Consider the following 27,739-nt stretch of genomic DNA (forward strand, 5'->3'; position numbering starts at 1 on the left):
GTTCCGGAACGGTTTCCTTTTCAAATAAAAGTATAGGAACAGGGAAGTCCAATTTATTTTTAAAAAGTAGAGGATCACTGCTCCCGCCCACTTCGACCACTGGTGGCACTTTGCGGTTTCAGCTCCTTGCGCCTCAGCAAATAGCACTACTGCAGACTCTTGGCTGTTGGGATGGGCTTTCCTTGCATCTTCCTTTCCTCCCCTCCACTTCCCTCTTATACTACCTCCTGCTCTTAACTAATCTTATTCTTCCCTTTCCTCTTCCTCTCACCCTCCTGCTGCCCTCTAACTCAGCTGACATCTCCTCTTATCCCTCCTTTTCCCTCCCTTTCCTTTGTACTCCACACTCCCTCCTCTCCCCAGCAATAATGTAAACTGTTCCTCGTCCATTGAGTTGTGATTCAATCATCATCTTATATTGTTGTACCTCCCACTCCCTCTTATTCCCTTGTCCCTCTCCCCTCCCTCCTTACCAATAATGTTAATTGTTCGTTTCACCGTTTCAATTTATGTTTCAATTATTACCTGTTGTTTATTGTCTCTTCCTGTTGGGTGTCCTGGCCCACGTTTGAGCTATCATGCTGCAACATTTGGTGCTGTGGGCTTAGAAAATCCAAGATGGCCAAAAAGCCCACATGTGCGCCAGAATCCAGGAGAACCACGCAGTTTGTGCGCACACCAAAATGGTTACCTAACTTGCCACCCAGCAGTGTAAAGAAAGATCTTTGTTAACAAAATCCGCTGTTACTGATGTCAAAAAGTTGCTGAAATCGTGGCTCACCGGACCACTTTAAAGATTCAACCCTTTTGTGGGGTTCCACATAACCATTTTACTGTAAGGAGCCCCATCAAAACAATGTTAAGCAAGGATTATTTACTACCATGTAAGAACCATTCCGGTTTGGAATGCATTAATCCAAGAAAGATCCCACAAATGGATGCAGTACCAACAAAATCCTCAAGGCGGCGCTAGCGGTCTAAACTCTGACAGGAGAACTGAGTGCAGTTGCTGACAAAGGGATTTGACTCAGCTGACTTCAAAGGCTGCATTTTAATTAAAAATTAGCCACCTGCTGTTCCCAGAGGCCAGAAGCCTGGGAAACCCTCTCACCTCAAGAGATTCACACCACAGCCCAGGATATCACATGGTCATAATAACCAAATGCAAAGTGACCCCCTGGTCTGCTGACCTCAACCTCCTGGAGACCACACAATAGGCTATTGCACTTGAATAAAATATGTTGATTTTGACTGTTTCCTGTCAACAAAGGCCTGCCTGCCAGCAGAGGCATGGTCACTAACCCACCCAAGTCTTGGAGGCGGACTCCAACACTCTGAGAACAGAATTGAAAGCAAAATATATATTTTACAGAAACACTGATAACTCTTTGTAATCAAATGACAGAAATGTATAACTTTGAGAGCCTTAATTTAAAAAAATGTACCTTCAATTCAAGCCCAAACTCCAATTTGTGTGATGTTCTGGGGCAAAACCCCGCCATTTATTGATACTACCGACTCTGTGTTTAAACTAGAGACATGGGAATTTACTGGAGTATGTATGGACAGGCCGTGTATATGTGTATAATCTTTAATGAAGAACCAAGGTTGCATAACCCACTAAAATCGAAAATGTTGCAGTTTCTGAATGCAAGCCCTCAGGAAGAGCAGATTTGGGACAGAGACTACCCCATGTGATAGGTAATATGTACATGCAATGACAAACCACTATGTATTTGAGAAATGTGTATTTTGATCAAATATAGATTTGTGGGCAAACTGACCAGGGAAGGATCCTCTGACCCATAAAACCTACAGCATCACTCCGGCTCACAGTTCCTTCCCCAATCATGGGAGAGGGGAGAATTGGGCCAATGACAAGTTGAAAGAGGGGCTGGCTAGTGATGCTGCACACACACCCACTTTCAAAAGACATAAAAAGAGCCACTGGAAGCTAGAGAGGACATTCAATTCCATTTGCTGCGGAGCATGCTGATCGACGATTTCACATCCAGAGATCCAGACTTCAAATCCATCAATCTCCAGAACCTGTAGCAGTACCCAGAAAGCAGAGCAGTATCCAGAATCCAGAGAGGCTAGACCAGCAGAGCAAATCTGACCCAGACCGCTGTTCGCAGAACCAGAGAGCTGACCCAGATCATTGTGAAGTGCCGAGACCAGAACCGCAGTCCAGTCCAAAACCTGACCAGATCCGTGGCGAGGCCTATTTCTAAATATATTGTGAGTACCTAGCAGAACTGTGCAGAACCAATCTCTTAGTTAAAATAATCTAATCCAAACTATTTTAATCTAACCAGAACTGCCTCCTAACTGTCACCTGTCATTTGCAAAGCTGTCACCTGTCATTTTCTAGCTGCAAGCTGTAACCTGTCGCTTTGAACTTTTAAAATTTAAAATCTGAAAAACTACCTTTATTTAATCGTCAGTATCTCTGGAACCTTTTGGGCTAGGAACTTGGTTTAACTTTCCTCTGAAAGCTTAGAATCTCAGCTTTTCAACGAGCCTAGAACCGACTTCCTACTCCTTATACTTTCTCCGTAATCACGATTCTCGCACCCGCGAATTTTGCCGATATTTGCGATTTGGCCCGATTTCTTTACTTGTAAAAAGATAGCTGCTTTTGCCTGAACTACTAAATTTTGTTTGCCTCTTAAGAACCATCCCTGAATCATTGCTAGAGTGAGCCTGGACTAATATTAACTAGATACCACTCACCCTGAACCTCCTGAAGGGAATTAAAACCATTTTCAGCATACTCCTCACTTCATTGCCAGCACATATAAAAACATTTTGGGCCTGTGTTTCAAACTTCTGTAGTCTAAGCTTGCTGGGGTGAACTGAATTACATTTGATTGCATTTCTGAGAACTGTGTGCTTTCCTTCCATTTCCGTGCATTGCATAAAGGGGGGGGGAGTGGATTGCCAGAGGAAAGTGATTACATTGTTTTGTTGAAATCATATTGAGTATTTTCTGTATTGCATTTCATTCCACCTTGCATCCATTTGAAACCATAAAAGTATTGTTGCTATCTTATCCATCCTATAACCACTCATCATTGATTATAAAGAAGTGTGGTAGTGCCAGACTATCCATTATTGATTACTGCTCAGATTAAGTGTGATATTCCATTATTAATTTATTATAAGTGTGATATATATATATATATATATATATATATATATATATATATATATATATTGTTTAAATTCTCATATAAACCTTTTAACTTGCAAAACAGAACTACTTCTTGGCTCAGTGGGGTCAGGGGGATTCCGAGAGGGGTGTTATATAGGGGTAGTCATCCAGAACTCATGAACTGGACGTAAAGATATATCAATAAGGGTTTCCATTCAGTCTCCCAGACTAGGCATTGACTTAGCTGTAGTGTTGAATTGAATCCTCTTACATCCCCTATCCTTTGTCCCTCTCCACTCCCTCCTCACCTCAGCAATAATGTAAATTGTTCCTTATACTGTTTTCGAGTTGTGATTCAATTACCATCTTATGCCTGTAGTATTTCTTCTAGTTCTTATGTACAGCACTTTGGATTAAAGGGCTATATAAATTCAATAAAATACAAATACAAATCTAGGGTCCAGCACTCTGTTGAGGTGGCTCAGGCTCAGTCAGTCCTGCTTCCTGGGAGTCCGGGCCAACTTAAAAGCAACGCACACGAACTGGTGTTCCTCTCCCTGCCTCTTTGGTTCCAGCAGCAACTGCAGTGGAAATACAACCAGCTTCGAGAGGATGTCCAGTGGCTTACTTTGGAGTTGATTGGTCCCACCAACTCAAGGGGAGAAGTCGTCCTTACAGGGCTTCTCTAGTCGAAACGAATTCGGAGCTTCAGCACAGCAGCAGGATTTCACCGGGCAAACCAACGGTCCAGGAGTTGCAGCAGGCGTCTCTTCCAAGTTCTTCTTCAGATTCCTTCGTCCATTGGTCGACTTTACCTTCCAAGCCAAAAAGCCTCGCCTTTTATGCAGGTTTATCCCATGGTTTCCAGCCCAGCTGTCAGTCACCCAGCAGGGTGGCTGTCCTTACCGGACAGATAGCCGGCCAATCACCTAAGAGTGCATTTCTGTCTCCTAGGAGACTAAGCACAGGGAGTTTCGGGCACCTCCCTCGCTTCCTGCCCCCACCAGACACCCTGGAGCCAGAGCCGAGCTTCACTTGTGAAATTCTGCCAAAGTGAAAATGAACAAAGGGACCAAATCTGGTTTGGCACGCAGAGTAATCTCAAGAAGGACCTTTCCACAAAGAAATGGCGAAAAAAAGAACAGGGCAATTTTTACAAAAATGGCACCCTTGGGTGCTTTACTGCAGCTGCGAATGCAGCTCGTGGAAACAGCACACCACGGTAGATAAAAGTAAACCACTGCCACCAGCCATTCATCGAGGAAAGGGTAACATAGAAATGTTACATGAGAAGCTAGACAAAGGGGATACTAAGTAACCCCTCCAGCAGCCTATTGTAAGATAGTGTGTGCTGGGTCTAGAAAGTTACAAATGTACGTAAAGTCAATTTCACTTTACTGCTCTTGGAAACAGTAGTTTATCCCTGAGAAGGTATTTAAACCTTTGGGAAATCTGGAAGACTTTCCTGTGTCACTGCACTGAAGGTGCTGTGTGACACAATGTAAAAGATGATGCCTATGGAGTTTGTCAGACTCAATACTTAACAAAGAAACAAAGTGTTCAAATCACATTAAAAATACATAAGAGAGTGGGGAAAAGGGTCTCACTCTCTCCAGGTTAAAAGTTAAAGGTCCTCAAATCCAGCAAAGTTGGTGGGGGTCTCTAAGGTAGAGAGGAATTAGCACATTTCTGAGAATTCTCCCTAACAATGCATTTTCAGATATGTCTGTTATTTTTACTGTATTGTACTCTTTAATTCCCTCATTCTCTGCTGAATCCGTCTCCTTGAACCTCTGCATTTACTGCCACAATCTCACGTGTGTCTGTTGCTCTCCACTAAGGGTCATACTTTATAAATCCCATATATATATATATATATATATATATATATATATATATATATATATATATATATATATATAGGAAACCCTTCTTTCCCTTCAAAATGGTTTCTTTGCACCCTGTGCATTTTCGTTCATGAGACCGTATGAGACCGTATACAAATAACTGTTGGGTTTATGCATCTCTCATTTGAAAATCTGTATAATTCATTTTCTACCACATCTCATTATTTCTCTTGTCTGTAAAAATAGGTTACCAGATTGTCAATCCTGACACATTGCTCCGTGTGGGTACAAAAGAAGAGACCACTACGTGGGACGAAGCACCAAGACTTGGCATTAGCGACCCATTGGCATGTAAGTAAGGTAATTCCTAGGTTTCTTTATGGAGTTTGATCTACCACCGATTTACTGCAATAAACATAAAGCGCTCCATCTATTGGGGCTTTCATTTAGCAAGAGCATCTCAATGCAACAATGTGGTAGGTGTGTGGCTTTGAGACTATTGCAAAACCCTGGATGTCCTAGACCGTACACTGTATCTTTGCTTTACATATTTCCCTTTAGATGCACACGTTAACTATTTAGGCACAAAACGGTGAAGCGTAAAGATAATCGCATACTTTTTGATCAAGTATGTAACCTTTATGTATGTAACCTTTAGTCGCCTGCTTATCCAGTAGACCACATAGCCACCATGTAGGCCAGGCATGTTTCCTATTCATGCAAATCCTCTCATGCATGCTGGCTTGTAGCTGCTGTGCAAATGAGGCACATGTCGGTGGAAATAAACTTCACCACTGCTCCATCAATTGCATTTCAGATCTGCCTCTAAATCCCGATTCTGAACTAAGTTTGGTTTTAATCTTTCTTTGGCCGACCTCCATGCAGGTGATCTTCCTTGTGTCACCAATAGAGAAAGTATAGAGAAGGTATAGTTTTGCCGTGTTGTATTCCAAATATCTTTGCAATACAAGGTACAATTGCCTGACAATACAGGCTAGTTTCTAGAAGTAGCTTTGCAAAGAACGGTCTTGCTTTGCTCCTGTAAAAAGGTATCGGGTATCTCTCAATTTTTTTTCCTCGAGCAGAAACCATTTTTTTTATTGATTTGTTAGGTGTTTTCACCAAAGCACTGAACTAAAATATGAAATGGGCAATTTATAAGTCCATTCAAAATGTAAGGTTGAGAGATGTGAGTTAGAGGCTGTCAGAAAATCTAATGTGAATGGGTCGGGAGTGCCAATGCTTGGGTGCTAAGCGAGAAAAGGATCAGAAACTGGATTGGGCAAATGGTGGTTTGAGGCCTACAATTAAGAACCGATTTTGGGATTGAAGAGAGCGGGAAGGAATGTAATGAGAGATTGTGGAAAGGTAAGGAGGAGCCAGACCGGGTGGGAGATTTAAAGACAACACAGAGAAAGTGAAAGACAGCAGTAAAAGGAGAAGAGAGGAGGAGATAGAGAGACAAAGATGGCAAAGGCTGTACACGGAAGAGTTAAAGATAGAACACAGGGGGACAAGCTGAGGCAGGCAAACCGATAAGTGCAGAACACCAGTCCAAACGAGAGAAAGCTAAATAGAAATTAGCAGTTTGGCCGCATAAAAAGTAAGAACCTGTCTGGGCAGAGGGTCCTTTACTTGGGGACTGAAAGTGGGGTGCCCTCGGGTGAGACATGTTATCCCCTTTCCCTATTAGTGACCAACCCAACCTAACCCTTCACCCTGCTAGGTAGAATTTAAATTTTTAGTGCTGAACTCCTCCCACCTTAGAGACCCCCAGCTCTTTTGCTGGACTTTTAATTTTAACCCTATGTGTTTTCTTTGTTGTTGGAGTCTGACAAACTCCATAGGCATCTACCTTTTGTATTGTGACACACAGCACCTACATTGCAGTGTCACAGAGAAGTCTTTTGGATTTCTCATGAGGTTTAAATACCTTTTCTTGTGTGAACTACATTGCCCAAGAAATAGTAAAGTGAAATTGGGCCTCATTACAACTCACCCGGTATGGAAACAACGGTGGCGGTAAACCCGCCGCCACTGTTGTTTCCATACTTGGTGATCACGACTCCTGCAGGCAGAGGCGTCAATCCCGCCAGGTCTGACCTGGCGGGTTTACACCGCCCGCCTGCAGGCGGACGAGGAAACACCGGCACCATCACGAAATGGTGCCGGAGTTTCCACTTCCCCATTCCCATTGAGTCCCACATGAATGGGGATTTACACCATTCCGCCTCCAGAATTCCCGGGTCACCGGGGTTGTAATGCCCCGGTAATTCCGGGAATCATGGAGGTCGAATGGTAATACGAGTCCGGGTGTAACTAGGCGGTTTTACCGCCTCGGTTACCGCTGGACTCGTAATGAGGCCCATTGACTTTACTTACCATTTTCCTATCTATGCCTAGCACACCCCATCTTATGTGGAGTGCTGGGAGGTTACTTAGTAGCCCCTTTTCCTACTTGCTCATGTAACATTTCTTTATGTTACCCTCACTACTTTAAATGGCTGGTGGCAGTGGTTTAATGTTCCTACCATTGTGCTTTTCTACCGCAGGCTACATCCTCAGCTGCAGTGTAGCACACATGGGTGTCCATTGTGCCAAAATGGCCCGGTCTTCTTTTTTCACCATTACTTGGTTGTGAGGTCTTTCTTGGGTTTTACTCTGCGCTCACAACCAGGTTTAACCCTTTTGTTCGTTTCGCCTTTGGCGGGCTTCAGTACTGAAACCTGCCTCTGGCTCCAGTTTGTCTGGCAGGGCAGGAAGCGAGGGAGGTACCTGAAACTCCCTGTCCTTAGTCTCCTTGGTTACCTGAATGCACCCAGTGCTGATTGGCTGGCGGTCCTTGCAGGGCACCCACCCTGCTGTGTGAGTGACAGCTCGGCTGTGCATGAATGGGAGAAACCTGCATAAATGGCGAGGCTTCTTGAACAGAAGACAGAGTCGACCACTGGATGAAACATACGATGAAGGAATCGTGAAGAGAAGCTTGCTGCATCCTCCTGGTCTGTTGAACTCCCCGCTCAAGCCCTGCTGCTGTGCTGAAGCTGCTTTTCTAAATCGACAAGAGAAGCTCCAGAGAGGACGACTTCCCTTGGGTTGGTGGGACCAACTATAACCCCAAGACGCACTTTGCTGGAAGACCTTCCCCAACTGGCTGTACTTCTTTGCTGCTGCTGGAACCAAATGCCAGGGGTCCAGAAATCCGTAGTCGAGTGCAACGTTTTTAAGCCGGACCAAAGCTCCAGGAAGATCCTGAGGACCCTTCCGAAGCAGAACGACCCAAGCTGGAGTCATCTCACTAGAGCGCTGGACTCAAGGAGTGAAGGAAGCCCATTCAGTGTCCAGTATCCGCGGTGTTGCTATTTGACGGTAGCTGAAACCGCAAAGTGCAGCTGAACTGAAAAGAGCCCGTAGCTGCCGCCGACCTTCGAACCGCAGTGCAGGAGTCCTCCATATGTCCTTCCTCTTGTCCCCATGACTGAGGCCCAGGAAACCAGGATCTGCAACACTGCAACCAGAACAGAAGCCCGCTGGATCCTCTTCTAACCTAAGGTACTGTGTTGACTAAGGGGTACTTACCTATTTTGTCTGTAGCTTGCATTACCTCACTTGGGACTTGCAGTAGCTGCTTTTTCAAGAGTTGATCGGAGCTCTACCTTTCACAAGCCTAACAGTTTGTGGGCCAACAGTGATTTTCTACAAACTCTCTAACTTTGTGCAAGACTTTTGTGCTATCTAAGAAGTGCCTCAGCTCCATAGACATTGTTCAAATTGACTATGGCTGTCCTGGCTCCTTGCAGACTCTTCAGACCCATTGACTTTGATTCTAACTGTCCCTCATAGGTGATACATTGGTTTGTAACTAGTATTGCTGGGAAAGATCTTATCTAGACTTCATTGGGAGATTGAAAAGTGCTCACATGATCTGAGAACCTGTTAACCTTTTTCCTTCCCTTAACCTTTCCTTTTCACAACCTAAGAATTTTATCAAGTACAAAACGTGATATATGAATGCCATTACTGTCCTAGTAATTGAAGTCACCCCAGTGTGTAGGAAGTGTGTATGAAGCATCTCTAAAGAGTATCTACTTTCTTATCTTGATTCTGAGAACCTGCTAGGAAGTGTATTTCTATTATTGCATATTGCCCTTTTAAAGAATGCTTATTTAAAACTGACCGTTAAATAATTATTTTGCTAGAGAACCTTGAGTGTAAGTGTTATTTGGATACTTGTATGTGTGGATTTCAATGATACAGCTCTACAGGTCACATTTACCCCCTTGAGATACGCCTGGCTGCTCAGTCACTCTATCAACTTCTTTAGGTCAGGCCTATACCAATAGGTGGGTTACCTAATACCAAGAGGACACAACTGGTGTAGTCTCCCACAGGGTTACTGCATACAATATTGCCTAACACCTCCCATCATCAGCCGGTCAAGTGGCACAGCGGGTAGAGCGCTCGCTTTGACATCCGTGCAGATCCTGCCGATGCAGGTTCGAATCCCGGCAGGGCCAAACTCAGCCTTTCATCCTTCCGAGGTCGATAAATGAGCACCACACACCGTGGGTAATAATAAGCAGCGCTCAGATACCTGAGGGTTCGTAGCGCTATCTAAATGCTAAATTATTATTATTATTATTATTATCATGGGCTGTTTCAAGCCAGTTCCCCTCATTTCCACCTCATTTAATACTTGACAGCACTGGGATGAAGAAGAGGCAACTAAGAACAATGAGGACTACACTCTTTCACCACTCTGGTACTGGGACAAGGAAGATGCCCGCCGAGAGCTGTAAAGGTCAGGCATGTCCCAATGATTGTGGTCAGGCAGGGCTGATTGGACATCTACACCTGCAGCATGTCAATGGGCTGCAGGTGTATGGAAGACCACCAGCCCAGTAGCATGAGAGACAACGGGGAAGCCTGTGCATGGAGGAGTGACAGGAACAGCAGCAGGAAGGCCGGTGCAAGTGTGACGTGGGAGCTGGGGCTCCGTGGAGGAAACCGAACATTAAGAAGGGAGCTGTGCGGAGAGGCTGTCCCTTCTTATGCTTGTTCAAGATACTCGTTCCCCTTTGTTGGAATGTCAATATAAGGGAATCTGAGGGGCAGGAGTTGGACCCCTGAGGTGAGGAGCAGAAGGCCGAACGATCCAGGCTGCTGTAAAGTCTTTGAACGTGACCAGTGAGTTTCAATCCATTGAGAAACCCGGTGTGTGAGCATTTAAACTTGGTTGTTTGAGGAATACTTTGTATACGAGTGGTTGCGTGTGGGAGAAAACATGTTTTTAAAGTCTCCGAAAGATGTACATTTCGTCTGAAGTGAATTAAGGAAATATTAGGCCGCGGGTTGAATAAAATTCTTAACAAGTGCAACCTGTGCCTACTGAACCATGTTTCATGAACTCTGAACTCAGTGAAACCGTAACAACAGAGCAGAACTGTTACATCTTAAGTTCAGAAGTAAAACGGAACTTCAAATCCGGTAAAACCATTAGATGCTGCATATTAAAAATGAATGATACTATACATCGAAGTGAAACCAGTATGTGATGTATTCTAAAGTGGATGGAATCAAAGAAAAGAATATTGAATACCAGACTACATGAATATTGCATATAACAGAAAATTACATTGAGAGCAGAACTAACTAAAGCTTTGAAGATTATTCCAACACAGTCATAATTTAGGCATGAAAAATCCACCATAAAAAGAGGGCTCAAAAGTGGCAAATAACTTGGAAAAGACAAAGGATATTTTTGTTGCTGCTGAAATCTTTGAGAAGGGATCCCTGAGACTTGAGACATTTATTAACTTGAGACCGGAGTCTCAAGGTTCTTTGGTTCTTGGAGCTGTGTTACTGGGAACTTGGGGAAGGGAACCCTGAGTATTGATTAAAACTGGATCATCCTGAACTCAAGAGAGGTAAAATGTAGACTTTTTGCTGGAACTGTTTTATACTTGGGGAAGGGAGCTGAAAAGAAGTTGCGAGCTTGAAGAGGAAATAAATGTTAGGTTTCTTTTGGTTGCTGACATCCCTACACATTGTATAAATTAGTTATGAGGGCAAGTATAAGTTTTGGACACGGACAGATTCTTCAGTTGAACTCTTTGATTCTGACTTTGTTTTATTTATGTAGGGAAATGCCATCTTAGTAAAGGGCAAGTTAGTCCTTCAACTGTCCTGACTTGTAAGCTGAATAAAAGTGTTTGTTTGAACTTGACGTCTGTTGTCTGTGTCGTACTTCATGATGCCTTCACAATATTTAAATGTTGATGGCGGCAAAAGCATGCAATATTGAAGATGTGTGGCGAAAGGAGGAGAAGAAACATCAAACTGCAAATTCTACAAAATAATGCTATCAGAGATGCACTGAATATACCCAAGAACAAGCACTTCTCGTCCATCAGACGACACGTTCACTGGCTCCTGGCCCAACACAGGATCAAATTTAAAATCCTTTCTCTCACCCACAAATGTCTCGCCAGCAATGCACCAGTCTACCTCAGCAACCAAAATGTCAAAACCCACTCTCATACACCTACTCGAGCCCCATATGCTAACTTCATTGCTACACCGAGATACAGGAGACAGAAAGCAGGTGGGTCTAGCTTTCCGGTAGTAGCAGCTAAACTGTGGAACACTCTGCCACCTCAACTAAGAAATGACCCTTCCCTCTGGTCATTACGAAAAGGTCGGAAAACTAGACTCTTCAGCCTAGACGCCAGGCTTAGACTAGACAGTCCAACCCGAACCAATTACCCACCCTACAAAGATGATCTGCATGTACACTCACCCAATTACCAATGCCAGTAACTTACAGTATCACTTGCTATGAATAACCACTACCTATTTGGTAACTAGCTTCATGCCAAGCCTGTTTGGTATATCTGTACACTTGTATTCTAAGCATATTTGTATACCTATATCCTGCAACTCTGTAATTTATATGTTCAAATGCAACTGTACTTTTTGAAGTACTCTCATGTAACCAATCGCTTAAGATTTAGCGCCTAGATGACTCTGGGCTATGTGCACTTTATAAATGTCAAAATAAATAAAAAATAAAGACTTGAGGGATACACATAGACTACGTGTGGAAGAGCATAGATCGCTCAGAGGGAGAAAACAAGATAGTGTGGGTGGGGAGGTACAGTGAAAACTTTGAAGAAGACGACCTCCGTTTTTGGAGGCGTTTAGAAGTGGGCCTGCATCCAAGATTTATTTGAAAGAAGAGATAATCGCGCAAAGGAGGAAAAGGAGACACAAATCTGGGTTTTGTCTGCTTAGAAATGGGAAGATATGTTATTTATTTTTACATTTATAAAGCGCACAAAGAGCCCAGGGGCATCGCGGAGCTGTTACAAGGAAACTACTTAGTTACATGGAGCATATATAAGGTGCAACCTGTCGCAAACATTGTACTAATTACATACATACAGATTTATCCCAAATAAAAAGCTAATGGGAGAGCAGGATCAAGTATACAGAGAAAAGAGAAGCAGACCTTGGACTAGGCCTTGTGGGGCACTGTGACGATCAATCAGATAGGATTGTAACTGTTGTAGAACAGAAGCAGAGAAGCTCAGTAATGGAGAGTAGTTCGATCAAATGGTGCAGAAAGATCAAGGTGAATAGAACAAAGCTTGGAGTGACACACGAAGGAGAACAGTCTCCATGGAATGAAAAGGGTGAAAGCCAAATTGTGACTGTGGAAGAAGTGATGGTTAAAGTAAGAAGCGACTTGAAAATAAATGACCCATTGTAGAATTTTAGATCAGAAAGATGGAAAAGAAATGGGGCAGACAGTTGTCCAGAAGAGAAGGACCAGGAGGTTTTTATTTTTATTTTATTGGAATTATGAATACGTTCTTCAAATAGGAATGCAAAAAAGCTGATGAAAGAGGCGTTGATAAGCGAGGGCAAGAATGGGATTAAGAGGGGAAACTTGTTTGCAATAAGAGAAGATGGGAGCAGGTCATCAAGAGGAGAGCCAGTGGGGTGAATTGGGGAAAGATGAGCGGCTTTGTCGAAATCGGGGAGTAGTTGGAAGAAGGAAACTGGAGTAGAACAAAAGTCAGGAGGATTATTTATAGGAAACAGAGACCAGTGTAGCTGAGGAACGTCATTAGAGAAGTAATTGATAGGCATAGTGAGAAGAGACGAGATAAGGGACGGATCGGATGAAGGTGTTGGAATTTTTTAAGTCGCTGGCACGCGGGACTGGGAGACTATGAGATAAGGTCTCAGAAGAAATGCTTTTTCTGTTTAACAGAGAAGAATCATAGGAGGATTGTAGAGAGGAAAGTAAAGAGATAGGTCAGTAGGAGATTTCTTTTCTTTTCTTCTTTCCAGCATTGCAGAGCATGCCGTTCTGAGGATCAGAGAGGGGGTGGGTCAGGAGTAAGCCAAGGCTGGGGTGTTTATGGGTGGGACGAAAAAGATGTGGTGAGAATAAATAGTTGATGTAAGGCCAGAATTGAGGGTAGAAAGATCAGTTGGCTGAGGGAGTTCCTGAAGAGAAGGGAGGGAGGAAAGAAGAGGAGATTTATAAATAGAAGCATCAGAGTATCTTAGCTTACAGCTAGCAAAAGTAGGTGAAGAAATAGCCGAGTCAGTAAAAATAGGGAACCACCAGGAAAAAGATAATAAAAGATGATCAGAGGAAAGGAATGGAGTAGCAAAGGGAGTGAAAATGGGAGTAAGATGGGAGAAGATTAGGTCTAAGGAAGAGCACAAGGTATGTGAAGGCGGAGTGATACTGGAGAAGATCACAGGAATCAAGCGGTGAGCGAAAGGAAGAAGATCCATATGTAGTAAGTAGATGGTTGAAATCACCAAGAAGAAATAAAGCCAAGGGCATCCTGCTCCTCACAGGACAGTGGGCAGGGACCATAGATAATCAGAAAAGTGAAAGAATAAGGTTTTGAATGAAAAGTGAAATGTTATTCAAACGATGAAGGAATGTGGTTTGGGACTGCAGTCTAAGAAGAGAGGTAGAGGATACCAGTCTCGCCACCTCTGCCAGACTGGCATGGGCAGTGGGAGAGCTTAGTGACGGAGGTTGTAAGAGATGGGAGAGATCATGTCAGTGGGAAGAATCCAAGTTTGTTATGCAGAGGAAATGTAGTTCGAACTGTAAGGTGTCAAACACCATGTGAGTTATTTTGCTAAACAGAGCAGGTATGTAGAAGCCCCATAGAAATAAGTGGAGAAGAAGAGAGGGATTGAGATTCAGGTGGATGGATTTGTGTGAAGGGAGGCGGGGGAGCGTCTATTAGTATGAGCAGTCCAGTGAGCTGGAATAGGGGCAGACACAGGGAAGGGAGAGTAAGGCTACAATGAGAAATAGACTGAAAAGATTTTACTGGGCTGCTAATAGATGGGCTTTGGGGAGGGTAGCGCACCAAGCTCTGCGATTGGTAGACCGGCGGCGACCTGAAATAAGAAGCTGCTGTAAGGGAGAGTTCTTGGGAGTCTTCTTTGGGAGGACAGTGAGGTCAAATGAGATGTAATCATTTGGCCGTCACTGCTGTTGCAAAGAGGAGCAAATGGGACAGCAGGGATTGCCTGTGAAGTCGACCCCCTTTCAATGAAGATGAGATACCCAGAGGAACTATATTCACATGACCGGCTGTGGCAGGGACTAGTCCAAGACCTGCACCTGGGAGGAGGAGGAGGAGGAGGAGGAGCCGGGAGAGGAGGCTAAGGACAGCGAGTGCCCACCCACAGTGGCACAGGAGGAGCCATGGTGCACTAGTATGGCGAGGTAGATGGAATGGAGTGCTTGCCTACTCTGTTCATATGTTCCTCATTACCATGAATGTTTTTTTTTTGTACGAGAGACTCCAGTGGAGAAAGTGTTTGTGCATTTTGGCGGAGGTTAGGGCTGCGCATGAGCTAGATTTTGCCATGCTTGTTGCTGCAGAGTGCGCTGCTCTTACACAATTGACATAGTGTATCATGTTGTGTAACTTGTATCTCTACACACAGCTTGGTATCCAGCTATCAATCCTGACCTTCTAGTGAGAATTAAGCCAGATGGGCAGGTCACTGGCACATCACGGCGGGACGCTCTGGAATCGGAAGCCGGTAACTGTCCAAATACTGGTGAGAAGGAAATGCAAACTCAATCTTAAAATGGCTTCCTTGAAATGTTGCATTCACCCCCTCTTTAACTGGGTGTTGACCACCTTATCTTTGTCAGTACTTGCAGTGACTGTTCTTGAAATAGAGATTTTTAAAAAGTACAGGTTTGCATAAATATATTCGCCATCGTTGGCAGTTTCTTTTTCATTGCTAGGGCAGAAGTGCTGTTATTCTTTTAACATTTCTAGCTCCTTGTGCTGATTGAATGCTGATATTACAAATTATGCACCATCTGCTTTGGAGAGAGAAAATTGTATATGACCAAAAATGAACTAGGATCTGCAGAAGGGCTGCAGCCAGGGCTCCACATGAGAAATTGAGGCAAGAGTATTTTACTTGTGCTTTTAGATAGCTGAGAGTAAGAGGATATTTTAGGGAGTGAAACATTCTTATTCTCATCTGACATACCTTAATGCAATTTAAAGAATATTTCATTTTGGGGAAAAGAGAGTTTTCTTGTAACCTAAACCTCGGTTGGTAGCAATTTGAATTTTGATAATTGTTCTTTTATAACACGCTTAATACCAGCAAGTGGTTTCTAAACGCGTGATCGGGATTCGGACTGCGTTGTCTTGCTTCCATGACAAATGCATTGCCCCTGAGCTATCCTTCCTCCCAGAGCAATGCCTGTATGTGTTAAGAAATATTTGTTCCATACAGGACCTCGTCACATCAAGCAGCACTATAGGAAAGGTTCTCTTTTGGGAAGGTGCTGTTCATGCACCGGGACTAAACACATCACCTGAGCATCGCAGGAGGCATCACTCAGCTGCAGCTCATGGAAATCGACTGGAGTTTACAGACCGCCCACTGCCGTCATCTGCCAACTCGCAGAAGCGATGCAATGTATATAAGTGAGGGTGACGGGAGTGTAGTGAGCTAGTGAAGTGGAACCTGTAGAGTTTACAGACCGCCCACTGCCGTCATCTGCCAACTCGCAGAAGCGATGCAATGTATATAAGTGAGGGTGACGGGAGTGTAGTGAGCTAGTGAAGTGGAACCTGTAGAGTTTACAGACCGCCCACTGCCGTCATCTGCCAACTCGCAGAAGCGATGCAATGTATATAAGTGAGGGTGACGGGAGTGTAGTGAGCTAGTGAAGTGGAACCTGTAGAGTTTACAGACCGCCCACTGCCGTCATCTGCCAACTCGCAGAAGCGATGCAATGTATATAAGTGAGGGTGACGGGAGCGTAGTGAGCTAGTGAAGTGGAACCTGTAATGCTGGTTTCTAGGTTGTTTTGCCTCCTAACACCCACTCCCCCAGACTAACCGTCTCACCTTTAAGGTCTTCTACACCCTCTCCTATGCACACAGACCATCACCACAGGCCTAGCCGTGAGCACAGCGACACTAACCAAGCTACAACTAAGCGCTCCTCTTAGCCATGTCGCACTCTCCCAGACCCAAAGTGCTGTTGCCTACTCTTGGGCCCTTCCCTATGGATAACCTGCTCCCAAGTGTTTCCACCAAACCCGTATAAAGCAGATTGGCACACAGGAACCGGGTACTTCTGACTTGCTATCCATCAACACCACAGGCTTCATATCTGCCTTTTCCCCTGTGCCACTGAAGAACTCAACCCCTCTTTTTTCTTACAAAGCCAAGAGAAGCGAGGCCACCACTAGCTGCAGACGGGTGCTATGCAAGACCACTTGCTTTACATTAATGGCCAAAACCAGACATATCTGTTACCCTGTGTTCTTCTTTTTTGGTAGTCGTGACCTGGTTTTAGTGACTAAAGTAGACTGGTGCAGCACTTATCTTGCACCCTGTCTACAGCCATAAAAACACGAACAGAATTCCTTTACATGTGGAATAGATTATGACCTAGTGCTGGTATGATGTGAGCAAGGGTTGGGGGTGGGGGCTGCACTGTATTACAACAAGGGCACCTGTACCCCAGGTATCGTTTTGTTTTAGACAAGGTAATTCTAGTGTAGCCTTGTGTGCCTCAACCAAATATTTCTATTGCACATCCTCTTAACCTGCTTGAAAATAGCATAACTTGAAGGAACACACTGTAAAGTTCTAGTTAATCGTGGAAAATAGTTGTACATTTTCTAATTTATTTTTAAAATTATTAATGAATTTATGTAGCATGGACTAAGCTTCGAGAAGCAATGGGGCACTTTACAATCATATGACGAAAGTTTTGTCCATTCTTTACATTAATTCATTGTCATAGTATCGCGCAGTCCAAGTGAAAAAAGAATCGGACCTTGAGTATAATAAGGACATTGGCAGTTACTACCATGTGGCTCTTTGATTGCTGAGCACAAAAATTGGGATAACATTAAAATGCATATGTTTATTACACGGCCACGGTAGTGGCCGTGTAGTTATGGTTAAGTTGCTGTTTCCATCGGAAGAGCACTTTTTGGGCGGCTTATAACTCCGCTCCCCCTGGACGAATCCTCACCAAACTTTGCAAAAAAACGTATATTGGCCACTTTTTGCAAAGTCTGTGATGTTTGGTCCAGGGGGGAAAAGTTATAGGGGGGTTCCAAAACGTCTTTTTTCCCATAGACTGAATGGGGGAAAAACTTTGCGCACGGCTACAGGTCAAACCGCTGGACGGATTTTCACAGAATTTGCACAGAATTTGCGTGCTTTTGTAAATTTGGTGACAATCCGTACAGTATTTTTCTTTAAAACGACCAAAAAGTATGTCTCAAAAAATTAGTGATATCTATGTCCGCTCCGCTGTCACACTTCCCTGTTCCCTCCGCGGACAAGATAACGATTGGCTAATGGGCTCGCGTCATGACCACGGACACGCAACGTATCTGCCGATTGGCTGCCGCGAGACGTGTTCTGCGTCAGATTGTTTGGCTGCGCCCGACATCTTGGATCCGCCGATAATGGAGCAACAACCAGCGTACACATGCTATATTTATAAAACTCTTTTGCTGTGTCACAGAGCGTTGGGACAGGGTCAGACAGTAAGACATGGGTGATCAATGCATTTGTTCTGGGGGTCGGTCTTCACAATGAATTTTCTATGGCCACCTTGTACGCACAGAAAATGAGGGGTGTAATAACGGTAGCATTTCAGTCCATGGAGTGCACAGGAAACTTGTTACTGTTGTAAGGAGACGCGTAGTGGTAGCGAACATTGAAATTGACAACATGCCAAAATTGCAATACTTTTTCCTATGGGTATTATTATATTTATTAGTATGTCGCCATGGGTGTGACATGCTACAGTGGTTGTGGCCAGGGCCTAGAGTCTTGGATGCATGGCTGTTGGCCGAAGGCCTTACTTCCAAGCCTGTAGGCCCTGGACACAACCACCGCAGCATGTCACACCCATGGATACACCCGTAGTAATGCGTATCGATTGCCTGGTTGTGGGGAGTGTGTGTGCCGAAGGCTATGCACCCAAAAACAAAGCTATAACCTCTTCACTTACAAGCCCACATGGGGTTTATCTAGTGCAGTGGTTTTGGCGAAGATGTGTACTTTTGGGTGCATGGTTGCAGGCTGTATGCCATACACCCAAGCATGCACCCAAAAGGAAACTTGTAAGCACTGCAGTTATAAGCCACTTCACAACCATATATTGAAATGTGTGAACATACACCTAAGATTTTAGGCACTGCCCACAAACAGTGCAGCATTTCAGAGCTACAGAGACACCCCTAGTATTCAACATCAGTGAGGTGGCTGTGGGGAGGGTCTGCAGCACAGTTATATGTAGTGTACTTACAAGGAACAATGCGTGTGATATGGTGTGGTAGTGCATCACTCAGGCGGCTGTGGGGAGGGGCTGCAATCAGGGGTGCATGGCCGAAGGCCATGCCCCCAAAAGCACATTTGTATGTAGTGTAGTTATATGTCGCAATGGATGTCATATGGTGTGGTAGTAGTGGCGAGGATGCAGAGTATTTGAACAAGTAATAAGCACTGCAGTTGTAAGCAACTGTGCGTTTTATATACTGTACACCCATACATTGATAATTCTATGGCCTCAAACTCACATCTGTAGCCTGTGGCTACAAACTACTGAACCATATCACAGCTATTGGTACACTTGTACTATGCAACATCATTAAGATGGTTGTGGGGAGGGTGTAGCATTTTGGGAGCATGGCCCAAAACCAACTTTGTACATAGTGAAATGACAAGGCACAATGGTTCCGATATGCTGTGGTGTTTCTGGCCAGGACCCAGAGTCTTGACTGCATGCCCAAAGGCCATGCACCCAAGACTGAAGTCATAAACAGTGGAGTTATAAGTGAATATGGGAGTGGTGTAATGCGCTAGTTGTGTGCACCCCATAATGTCTTGGCTGCATGGCTGCAGACGATGGTTCCAACAGTACATTTATAAGTAGCTAATTTACAAGGACCATAGTTTCGATATGCAGCAATGGTTGTGGCTAGGAAGTATACTCTATGTACTTTGGTCGTAAGGCGTAGGTCGTACATTACACACTGATGATGCAAGGACCAGCCTCCAGCCACTGCAGCATATTACTACCATAGATTTGATGTGTAGATTCGCATGTGTAGAAAATGACTGCCAATATACTTACTCATTATTCTGTTCAAAATCCAAATATATTTTTTAAATGCTTTTTGTACTTGGTGAAAGTATTCCTTTTTTAATTTCTGTGATAAAAGAAAAAGGTATGTTAGTCTTTGCATTTTATGAAAACTTTCTACATTGCATATTAGACAGTTTACCTTTTTTTTACCCTCATATTTAGTTTACAAACGAGTGTACTGTGCATTGTGCTCAGTTTCTGTGTTTGCTTTTCTAATCCTTGGGTCTGGGGAAAAAAAAATCCTTGTCGGATTAAAAAAAACCTTCCTTTGCTATGGTACTAACTACTTCCTTGTTTCCTTTGAGTGTTTCCTTCATCTTTCTGTTTGTTGCCTTCCTTCCGATTTTTAACAACAGTTACATACCTGTAGGCATATTCTAACTGTGCATTTGTTCCTACAAATCTGTGATATCCATTTATTTGTGTCATTGTTATATCCTCTTGGGCAGTTAGATACCTATTGGGGTATTCTAACTGTTTGTAGTCTTTCACATAATTTTTTGGCAATCTTGAAGTAAACATTATTTATGAAATTTTGGCTTTAAGAAGGTTAAAGGAATGGTTCGCCCAAAAAATGTTTTTCAAAAATAGATAGGCAACATAAAAAAAAACGAGTGACATATTTTGGATAAACATATTTTTGGATAAACTGCAAAACAGTGCTATCACTGTCGTGACCACATTTGGGTGCACCTTTCATCCATAACAGCATGTGAATATGTGGTGCTCCTCTCGCTTGATATTCTTTTCTCCAAAAGAAGTGTTGTACTTCTCCAAGGGGAGGAACAGTTTTATTGCAAATAAAGTGTAGCATGGCAATGAAACGATGATGGAAATATCTAGACACATTAACTGGATCTAGAGAGCAAAGTTCTCCAGGTGTTAATATATCTATGTTGTTTTTGTTGCTGTTTGTTATGCGTAGGAACTCAAGTAAATCTTCCCATGCATATTCTGCACAACTTAGCGTAACAAACCAAGTCGGTGGTCCAAGGTTTCTGATCATACAACACACGTCTCTGTGCCGTCGTAACCAGTATTCCTTTGTACCACGCATGTTTGTAAACAAATGTGTTATACTTGCTTGTAAAACCTCATCTTTTTCCTGTACTTTTAGCTGACATATTTTGAAAGTGGGTTCCAGATTTCAAAATGTGTGCAACTCCGTAACATAGTGTTGCTAATTCACTTTCATAGAGTGGGTGGAATATGTATTCCACATTTTGTCTAAATCTGGGATCTTGCGAATACATTCGTAAAGAGCGGTATTCTGATGCTCCAATTTGAGTGGGTCTATCATCATATCTTCCACCTTTGCCAGTAGGAAATAGCAGTGGAAAAGCACGTGCTTCTATACTTTTTTCCATATACTCATTGGTGACCCTTTGGTTTGTCGCATTTGGTAAGTTTCTAGTGCATCATCTATGCTTTCATTGGAATGCAATGGATGGATTGTGTATTGGTCCAAAAGAGTGGATACTGTAGCAGAATACAGAAGTTCGAATTGTTCAGTTTCTGATGGCTCTTCAATTATTTCAGTTGTTTCCCTTAAGCTTTCATCAATATTTATTTCCTTGTAGTACTCGTTATTGTCTTTTAGATATTGCAATGCTTGTCTAATTTTATGTAAATCCACCAGTTGTTGCCAAATTTTCTTGTCCTTTGTTGGTACACCATTTACCAAGACTATTAAAGAATGCTCTATTGAACGTTGCACTCCTAGAGTGTGTACATTTTCCGTTAGATCTAATGGCAAATAAACTACTTTGCCACAAATGCCTTTCACCAATTCAGAGGAAGGTAATTTTGCTGTTTTTGAATGAAGGCATACAATTGCTTGAAATGGGTGAACTGTTTGAATTATTATGCTCTCATACAAATTGAGTTGTTGCAGGATTTTTCGTAGTGGGAACAATTCCAAATTATTTGTAATAGCACGTGAAGGAGTGTGGTTGTTGTCTAATTTTGTAGTACAGTAACTGCAACATATTAGGCATTCAGTTAGTTCATATTTGTTTTCTGCTAAAAGGTGGAGAGCTAATTCAAACCATTTAGAGTCTTCATTATCTTCTATTTTGTATGCTATGTCTACATTTTTTGTGTTCCTTTTGTAAAAGGTTCTGCGGCAACACACACACACACATGGTTTGGTACTTCAGCCGATGACCTCTTAAATTTTACTATTTCTTTTCTGTATGTGTGTAATATAAGGTTGCTATGTGCAGAATTGTTGCTACTATGTTCTAAAACTATAGCATTTTGTAAGTGACTTTCACTTCCAAAATACTTTCTCTGAATACAGTCAATTTCTTCTTGTAAGTATTTGGGTGTACCATGCAGAAGAGTGTTATTTAAATTGCCTAATTCCGAAGCTGGAGTTGTTGCATAGTATATTTTCTACACTAGATTTCTTACACTTGAATGATGTATTGATATCCTTTTGATATCATGGAAGATGCTTTTGCAAATAGGCCCAGAAATGCAGGCTAATGAATGTCCTTGTAGTCCTGTGTATTTGCGCACTGGACAAATATCCATATTTTGCAGCACTTTCATTTTACTTTTGTCTTTACCTTTTACATACTGATTGAGGAACTGACGTAAAGATTTGAAAGATTTGTTTGGAATGGCACACATTGATGTGCACGGCCATTTGTATACTGGACAGTGTAGTTCTGCTGAATCGAGAGGTAATTCTGAGTTTTCTGGGGATACTTTTGTAAGCAGTGTTTCTTGTTCCATGATGGTAGTATTGATTTTCTCATACCCACGTCCACTGCTATGGATGGCAATTGTGTTTGTTTGATTTTGTTTGTATGCTTCTTCATTAAAATATGGTTCTGTGGTTGTTGTGTGACTCCATTCACCACCACAAACATTTTAAAAATAATTTTTGTTCACATTCTGTTTATTGCTGAGTTTCTTTTGTAGTTTGGTACTTTTTTTTTGTTAGTGCTTTCATCCCATTTAACACTAATATAAACAACTTTCTTTTCAGAAGGATTGCACTGTCCACAAGAGCTTGTAGGATTAACTTTCTACTGTAGGTTTTAAGGGGTGAGGATGATTTCGGTCCTCTTCGTAGTAGATTCTGAAGGACTCTGTGACAAAACGTTTTTGATAAAATACCTTTTTTTTACTATGGGTTCTTGTTACACTATCAGGATTAGTAGGAGCATTGTTAGCTGTACTGGGAGCTGTTTTTTTTTGCCAACAATTTATGTGTTTTGTGACACATTTTGATGGAGGACGTAAAGTTTCGGTAGTTGAAGCTTCTTTTGTTTTGCTAACCGACTGCATTAGCTGGTTTCTTCCAACATTCTCTATAAACTGTACAACAGATGGATGCTTAGATTGGGCACTTTTATTTTAATTTGCTCTACTTCTGCGTTCCTTTCTACGGAGTTGCTTTTTGGTAGGCATTCTTTATTGTCTGTTGAAAAAAAGAAGGCATACTTTGGTCTGTTGTATAATGTATGTGTGCTGTGTGCATGCGTGTATGAGTCTGATGGGGAAGCTCTTTGTTATGGTGTGTGAATGTGCATTGGACTCTTGCAATGATTTGGTAAGGCTATTTTACTGTTTGTATACTAGTACAATGTGCTTCAGATGAGAGTACAAAGTGGGTTAGTGGCGACGAGAAGCATTATTAATAAACTAAATGCCATAAACTTGCAACAGCAACTACTTTTCTAAATCTAACCTTGTAAGCATTACGTACGTTATTTGAGTTCCAAACACACAGGGATTTGTGAGCCATTCTGCCTGTTATTCCTTGTTCAATAAATGGATATTTGTAAGTAGAATGGTTCAAAAATCAATGTTTGCTTTTGGGGCCCAAATTAAACAAATAACCCATGCAGCCTCTTTGAGGAGTAGTTACAATATAAAGGTAGTACTGTACTTACTTTATTTTGCAAAATGACCAGGTTTCTTTGGATATGTCGTCTGCAGTGTAGATGCTGTTGATTCTTAGGAGAGTAGTCTTCACTGCGATTCAAAAAAACTAAATTAATTACTTTGTGTGTTTACAACAGTGCTGATACTGCACACATTAATTGTGCATCGTTTGTCAGAGCATTCTCCTTTCATATTTGAACCCAGTGCATGTGCGCATTTCACTTCACTCTGTGCAGGCTTTGCATGGTATTTACAATACGTTACTTGCAAGTCCTTCAAAAATGGCTAACATTTTTAAGGTTATGAAAATGCCTTGTTTTTTATAAGGTGTACTATCAATAAGAGAGAGGTTTGTAAGCGATAGGGCATAGTAGTAGATGGGGAAAAAATGTTCTACTTGCATTTTAAAAGCACAATGCCGAAAAATCGGGAGACCCTCAGAGGGAGATGTCACCACAGCAATCGGGAGCGCTTACTTTTGTCATACGATTACATTGTAAGTAGCATTACTGTAGGTCGTACACAGTATACAACTCCGACATTTTCTGATACAAAATCGAGTTTCACCCTAAATAGGCATCCTTGCAACATTTGTATAGGTTATGCGGAAGACAGTAAGAAGTTGTGCGGTTTGTCAATGATAAATCGGACATCTTGCACTTAAAAGGGGGAGCGTTGGTATGTATTGCCTTTGCACTGTAAGAGGATTCAATTCAGCACTACAGCTAAGTCAACGCCTAGTCTAGAATACTGAATGAAAACCCTTATTGATATATCTTTATGTCCAGTTCATGCGTTCTGGATGACTACCCCTATATAACACCCCTCTCTTGGAATCCTCCTGACCCCACTGAGCCAAGAAGTAGTTCTGTTTTGCAAGTTAAAAGGTTTAATTGATAATTTAAACAATATATATATATATATATCACGCTTTATAATAAATTAATAATTGAATATCACACTTAATCTGAGATGATAAAGATTAACAACGGAGAATCTGGCACTAGCACACTTCTTGATAATCACTAAGGAGTTGACATGAAATGGATAAGATAGCAACAATACTTTTATGGTTTCAAATGGATGCAATGTGGAATGAAATGCAGTAAAGAAAATAACTTGATAGGATTTCAGCAAAGACAATGTAATCACTTTCTTGTACAATTCACCCCCCCTTTTATACAATGCAAGGAAATGGAAGGAAGGCACACAATTCTCAGAAATGCAATTCAAATGTAATTCAGTTCACCCAGCAACTTAGACTACAGAAGTTGAAAACACAGGCAAAATGCTTTGATATGTGCTGGCAATGGAATGAAAATATGTTAAAATGCTTTTAATTCCCTCTAGAGGTTCAGGGTGAGTGGTATCTAGTTAATATTAGTCCAGGCTCACTCTTGCAGTGATTCAGGGATGATTAGCAGGTTAAACGAATTTCTGGCAAATGGAAGGCAAGCGGCAGCAGATTTTTACACGTGAAGAAATTTGCAAATCGCTGTAAAATGTCAAATCGCGGCTAAATTTGCGAATGCGCCGAGCACGATTACAGAGGAACTACAAGGAATATCACTATCGTTTTGGGGTCCTAGGAAAGCCTAGGATCTCCGCTTCCAGATGAAAGTTACTGCAAGTCTCTAGCACAAACGGTCACGGAGATATGAGCGATTAAATAAAGGTCGTTTTTCAGATTTGAAATTTTAAAGTTCAAAAAGACAAGTGCAGCTTGCAACTAGAAAATGACAAGTGACCGCTTTACAAATGACAGGTGACAGTTAGGAGGCAGTTCTACTTGGATTAAAATAGCTTGAATTATATTATTTTAACTAAGAGATTGGTTCTGCACAGTTTTGCTGGGTACTCACAATATCTTTTAAAATATGCCTCGCCACGGATCTGGTCAGGTTTTAGACTGGACTCCGGTCTGGTCTGGGTCTCTTCACAGTGATCTGGGTCAGCTCTGCTCTGCTGGTCTGGTCTGGGTTTCTGGTTCTGGATATTGATAGATTTGAAGTCTGGATCTTTCTGCACAGCTTTCTCTAGAGATTGATGGAGGTAAAGTATGGATTTTCCAGCAGAGCGTCCCGCAGCAAATGGATTTGAAGGTCCCTATCTGTCCTGTCTGTCTGCTTTTATCTGTTTTTGAAATGGGTGTGTGTGCAGCATCACTAGACCCTACCCCTCTCCACTTGCCATTGGCCCAATTCTCCCCTCTCCCATGATTGGGGGAATGAAATGAAGTGTCATCATGATGAGGTCTGTTTATGGTACAGAGAACCCACCCCTGTCAACTTTACACACAATCTATATTTGCTCAAAAAACATATTTGCACAGGTACACATTTGTTTAAAATTACATGCACCCCTCACATATCACAGGAGGTATACCCTGTCCAAACTCTGCTCTTCCTGGGGGCTTGCATTCAGAAATGGCAATATTTTGCACTTTTTAACTGGTTTGCAATACCGGACATTAACCCAAATTTACACACATGTGCGCAAGGAGTATGGACATTAGTTGATGAAGTGTCAGATTTTTCACATGCACACATTTTGAGTAATATCCTCTTAACTGCTAGTTTGCCCCCAGAACATCACACAAATTGGAGTTTGGGCTTGAATTGAAGGTACATTTTTTAAATTAAGGCTCTCAAAGTTATACATTTCTGTCATTTGATTACAAAGAGTTATCAGTGTTTCTGTAAAATATATATTTTGTTTTCAATTCAGTTCTCAGAGTGTTGGAGTCCGCCTCCAAGACTTGGGTGGGTCAGTCACAGGTGTCTTCTGGCAGGCAGGGCTTTGTTGACATTAAACAGTCAAAATCAACATATTCCTTTCAGAGGAAAGGGGCCATTGTGTGGTCTCTGGGAAGCTCCCAGCCAGTCTGCCTTCTATCAATCAAGAGGTCATGTGAGATTCTAACTCCTGGTGTGAAGCTCTAGAGGTGAGAGGGTTTCCCAGGCTTCAGGCCTCTGGGAACAGCATGTGGCTAATTTTTAATTAAAATGCAGCCTTTGAAGTCAGCTGAGTCAAATCCCTTTGTCAGCAACTGCACTCCTGTCAGAGTTTAGATCGCTAGCGCCGCCTTGAGGATTTTGTTGGTACTGCATGTTTTGAGATCTTTCTTGGATTAATGCATTCTAAACAGGAATGGTTCTTACATGGTAGTAAATCCTTGCTTAACATTGTTTTGATGGGGCTCCTTACAGTAAGATGGTTATGTGGAACCCCACAAAAGGGTTGAATCTTTAAAGTGGTCCAATGAGTCACGATTTCAGCAACTTTTTGACATCAGTAACAGTGGATTTTGTTAACAAAGACCTTTCTTTACACTGGTGGGTGGCAAGTTAGGTAACCATTTTGGTGTGCGCACAACTGCGCAGCTCTCCTGGATTCTGGGATGAAATGATGGGCGGCGACAGCGCATCCCCATCTTTACCCACTCCAATGATTTATTTTTGTTCTGGGGTAAAATGATGGGCAGCGACAGCTTAATCCCCATATTTACCCCGTCTAATGATTCCACATGGGTCAAAACCCTCCACAAACCCCCCCGCCCGACTGCGCTTTGACTTGAGTCGAGGGGGAGTCGGTTGCAAGGGAGGTTTTGAACCCTGGCGCTGGTATGTCCACATTATCTTCTTCCAATTCTGTAGATGGCACAGTTCAGCATCTTCCTCTCCATCCAGTCAGATCGATCAGTTCTCCTCGCCGGTCCTGATGGGAAGATTGGGCGGTACCCCGGGCCCCTTGCGTCTCGGCTCCCGGTCTCCGGATCGTCCTCCTTGTCCCGTCTCCAGGTTTTCTTTCTCCTAGGACGACAAAGGAAGAGCGGCAATACCTATTCATGGACATTTCCACCACTGTTGAGATAGTGGGGCAGCATATGCATTTCATCATAACAAAACATTACATTCTTATTTTGAAAAAAGAACAGTATAACTAAGAGACAGTTTCATGCAAATCACAATATTTTAGAGACTAGATGTGGTATGTTTTATGGTTGGAACTGAATTAGTCTGAGACAGTACCCGCTAGGATTCCAGAGGATTCCTCCAGTTGTTGCAGAGTGTGCCTGGGATGGCAACATTTCAACTGGTTTATGTGGACCCACTTGTCTTCCCCCTCTGCC

General features: G+C 42.6%; 1 protein-coding gene across 1 annotated transcript in view; it reads left to right on the plus strand.

Moving 5' to 3' along the window:
* LOC138580090 (zinc finger protein 25-like) overlaps window positions 1–27,739 on the plus strand; it is a 167,161-nt gene that overhangs the window by 75,876 nt on the left and 63,546 nt on the right. Inside the window, exons 3-4 of the mRNA XM_069650365.1 lie at window positions 5,251–5,355; window positions 15,001–15,117. Of these exons, the coding sequence (XP_069506466.1) occupies window positions 5,251–5,355; window positions 15,001–15,117 (222 nt within the window). The remainder of the gene's footprint in view (window positions 1–5,250; window positions 5,356–15,000; window positions 15,118–27,739) is intronic.

This window comes from Ambystoma mexicanum, chromosome 3p, assembly GCF_040938575.1.
Source record: "Ambystoma mexicanum isolate Mex_15411 chromosome 3p, UKY_AmexF1_1, whole genome shotgun sequence".
Classification (NCBI taxonomy): domain Eukaryota; kingdom Metazoa; phylum Chordata; class Amphibia; order Caudata; family Ambystomatidae; genus Ambystoma; species Ambystoma mexicanum.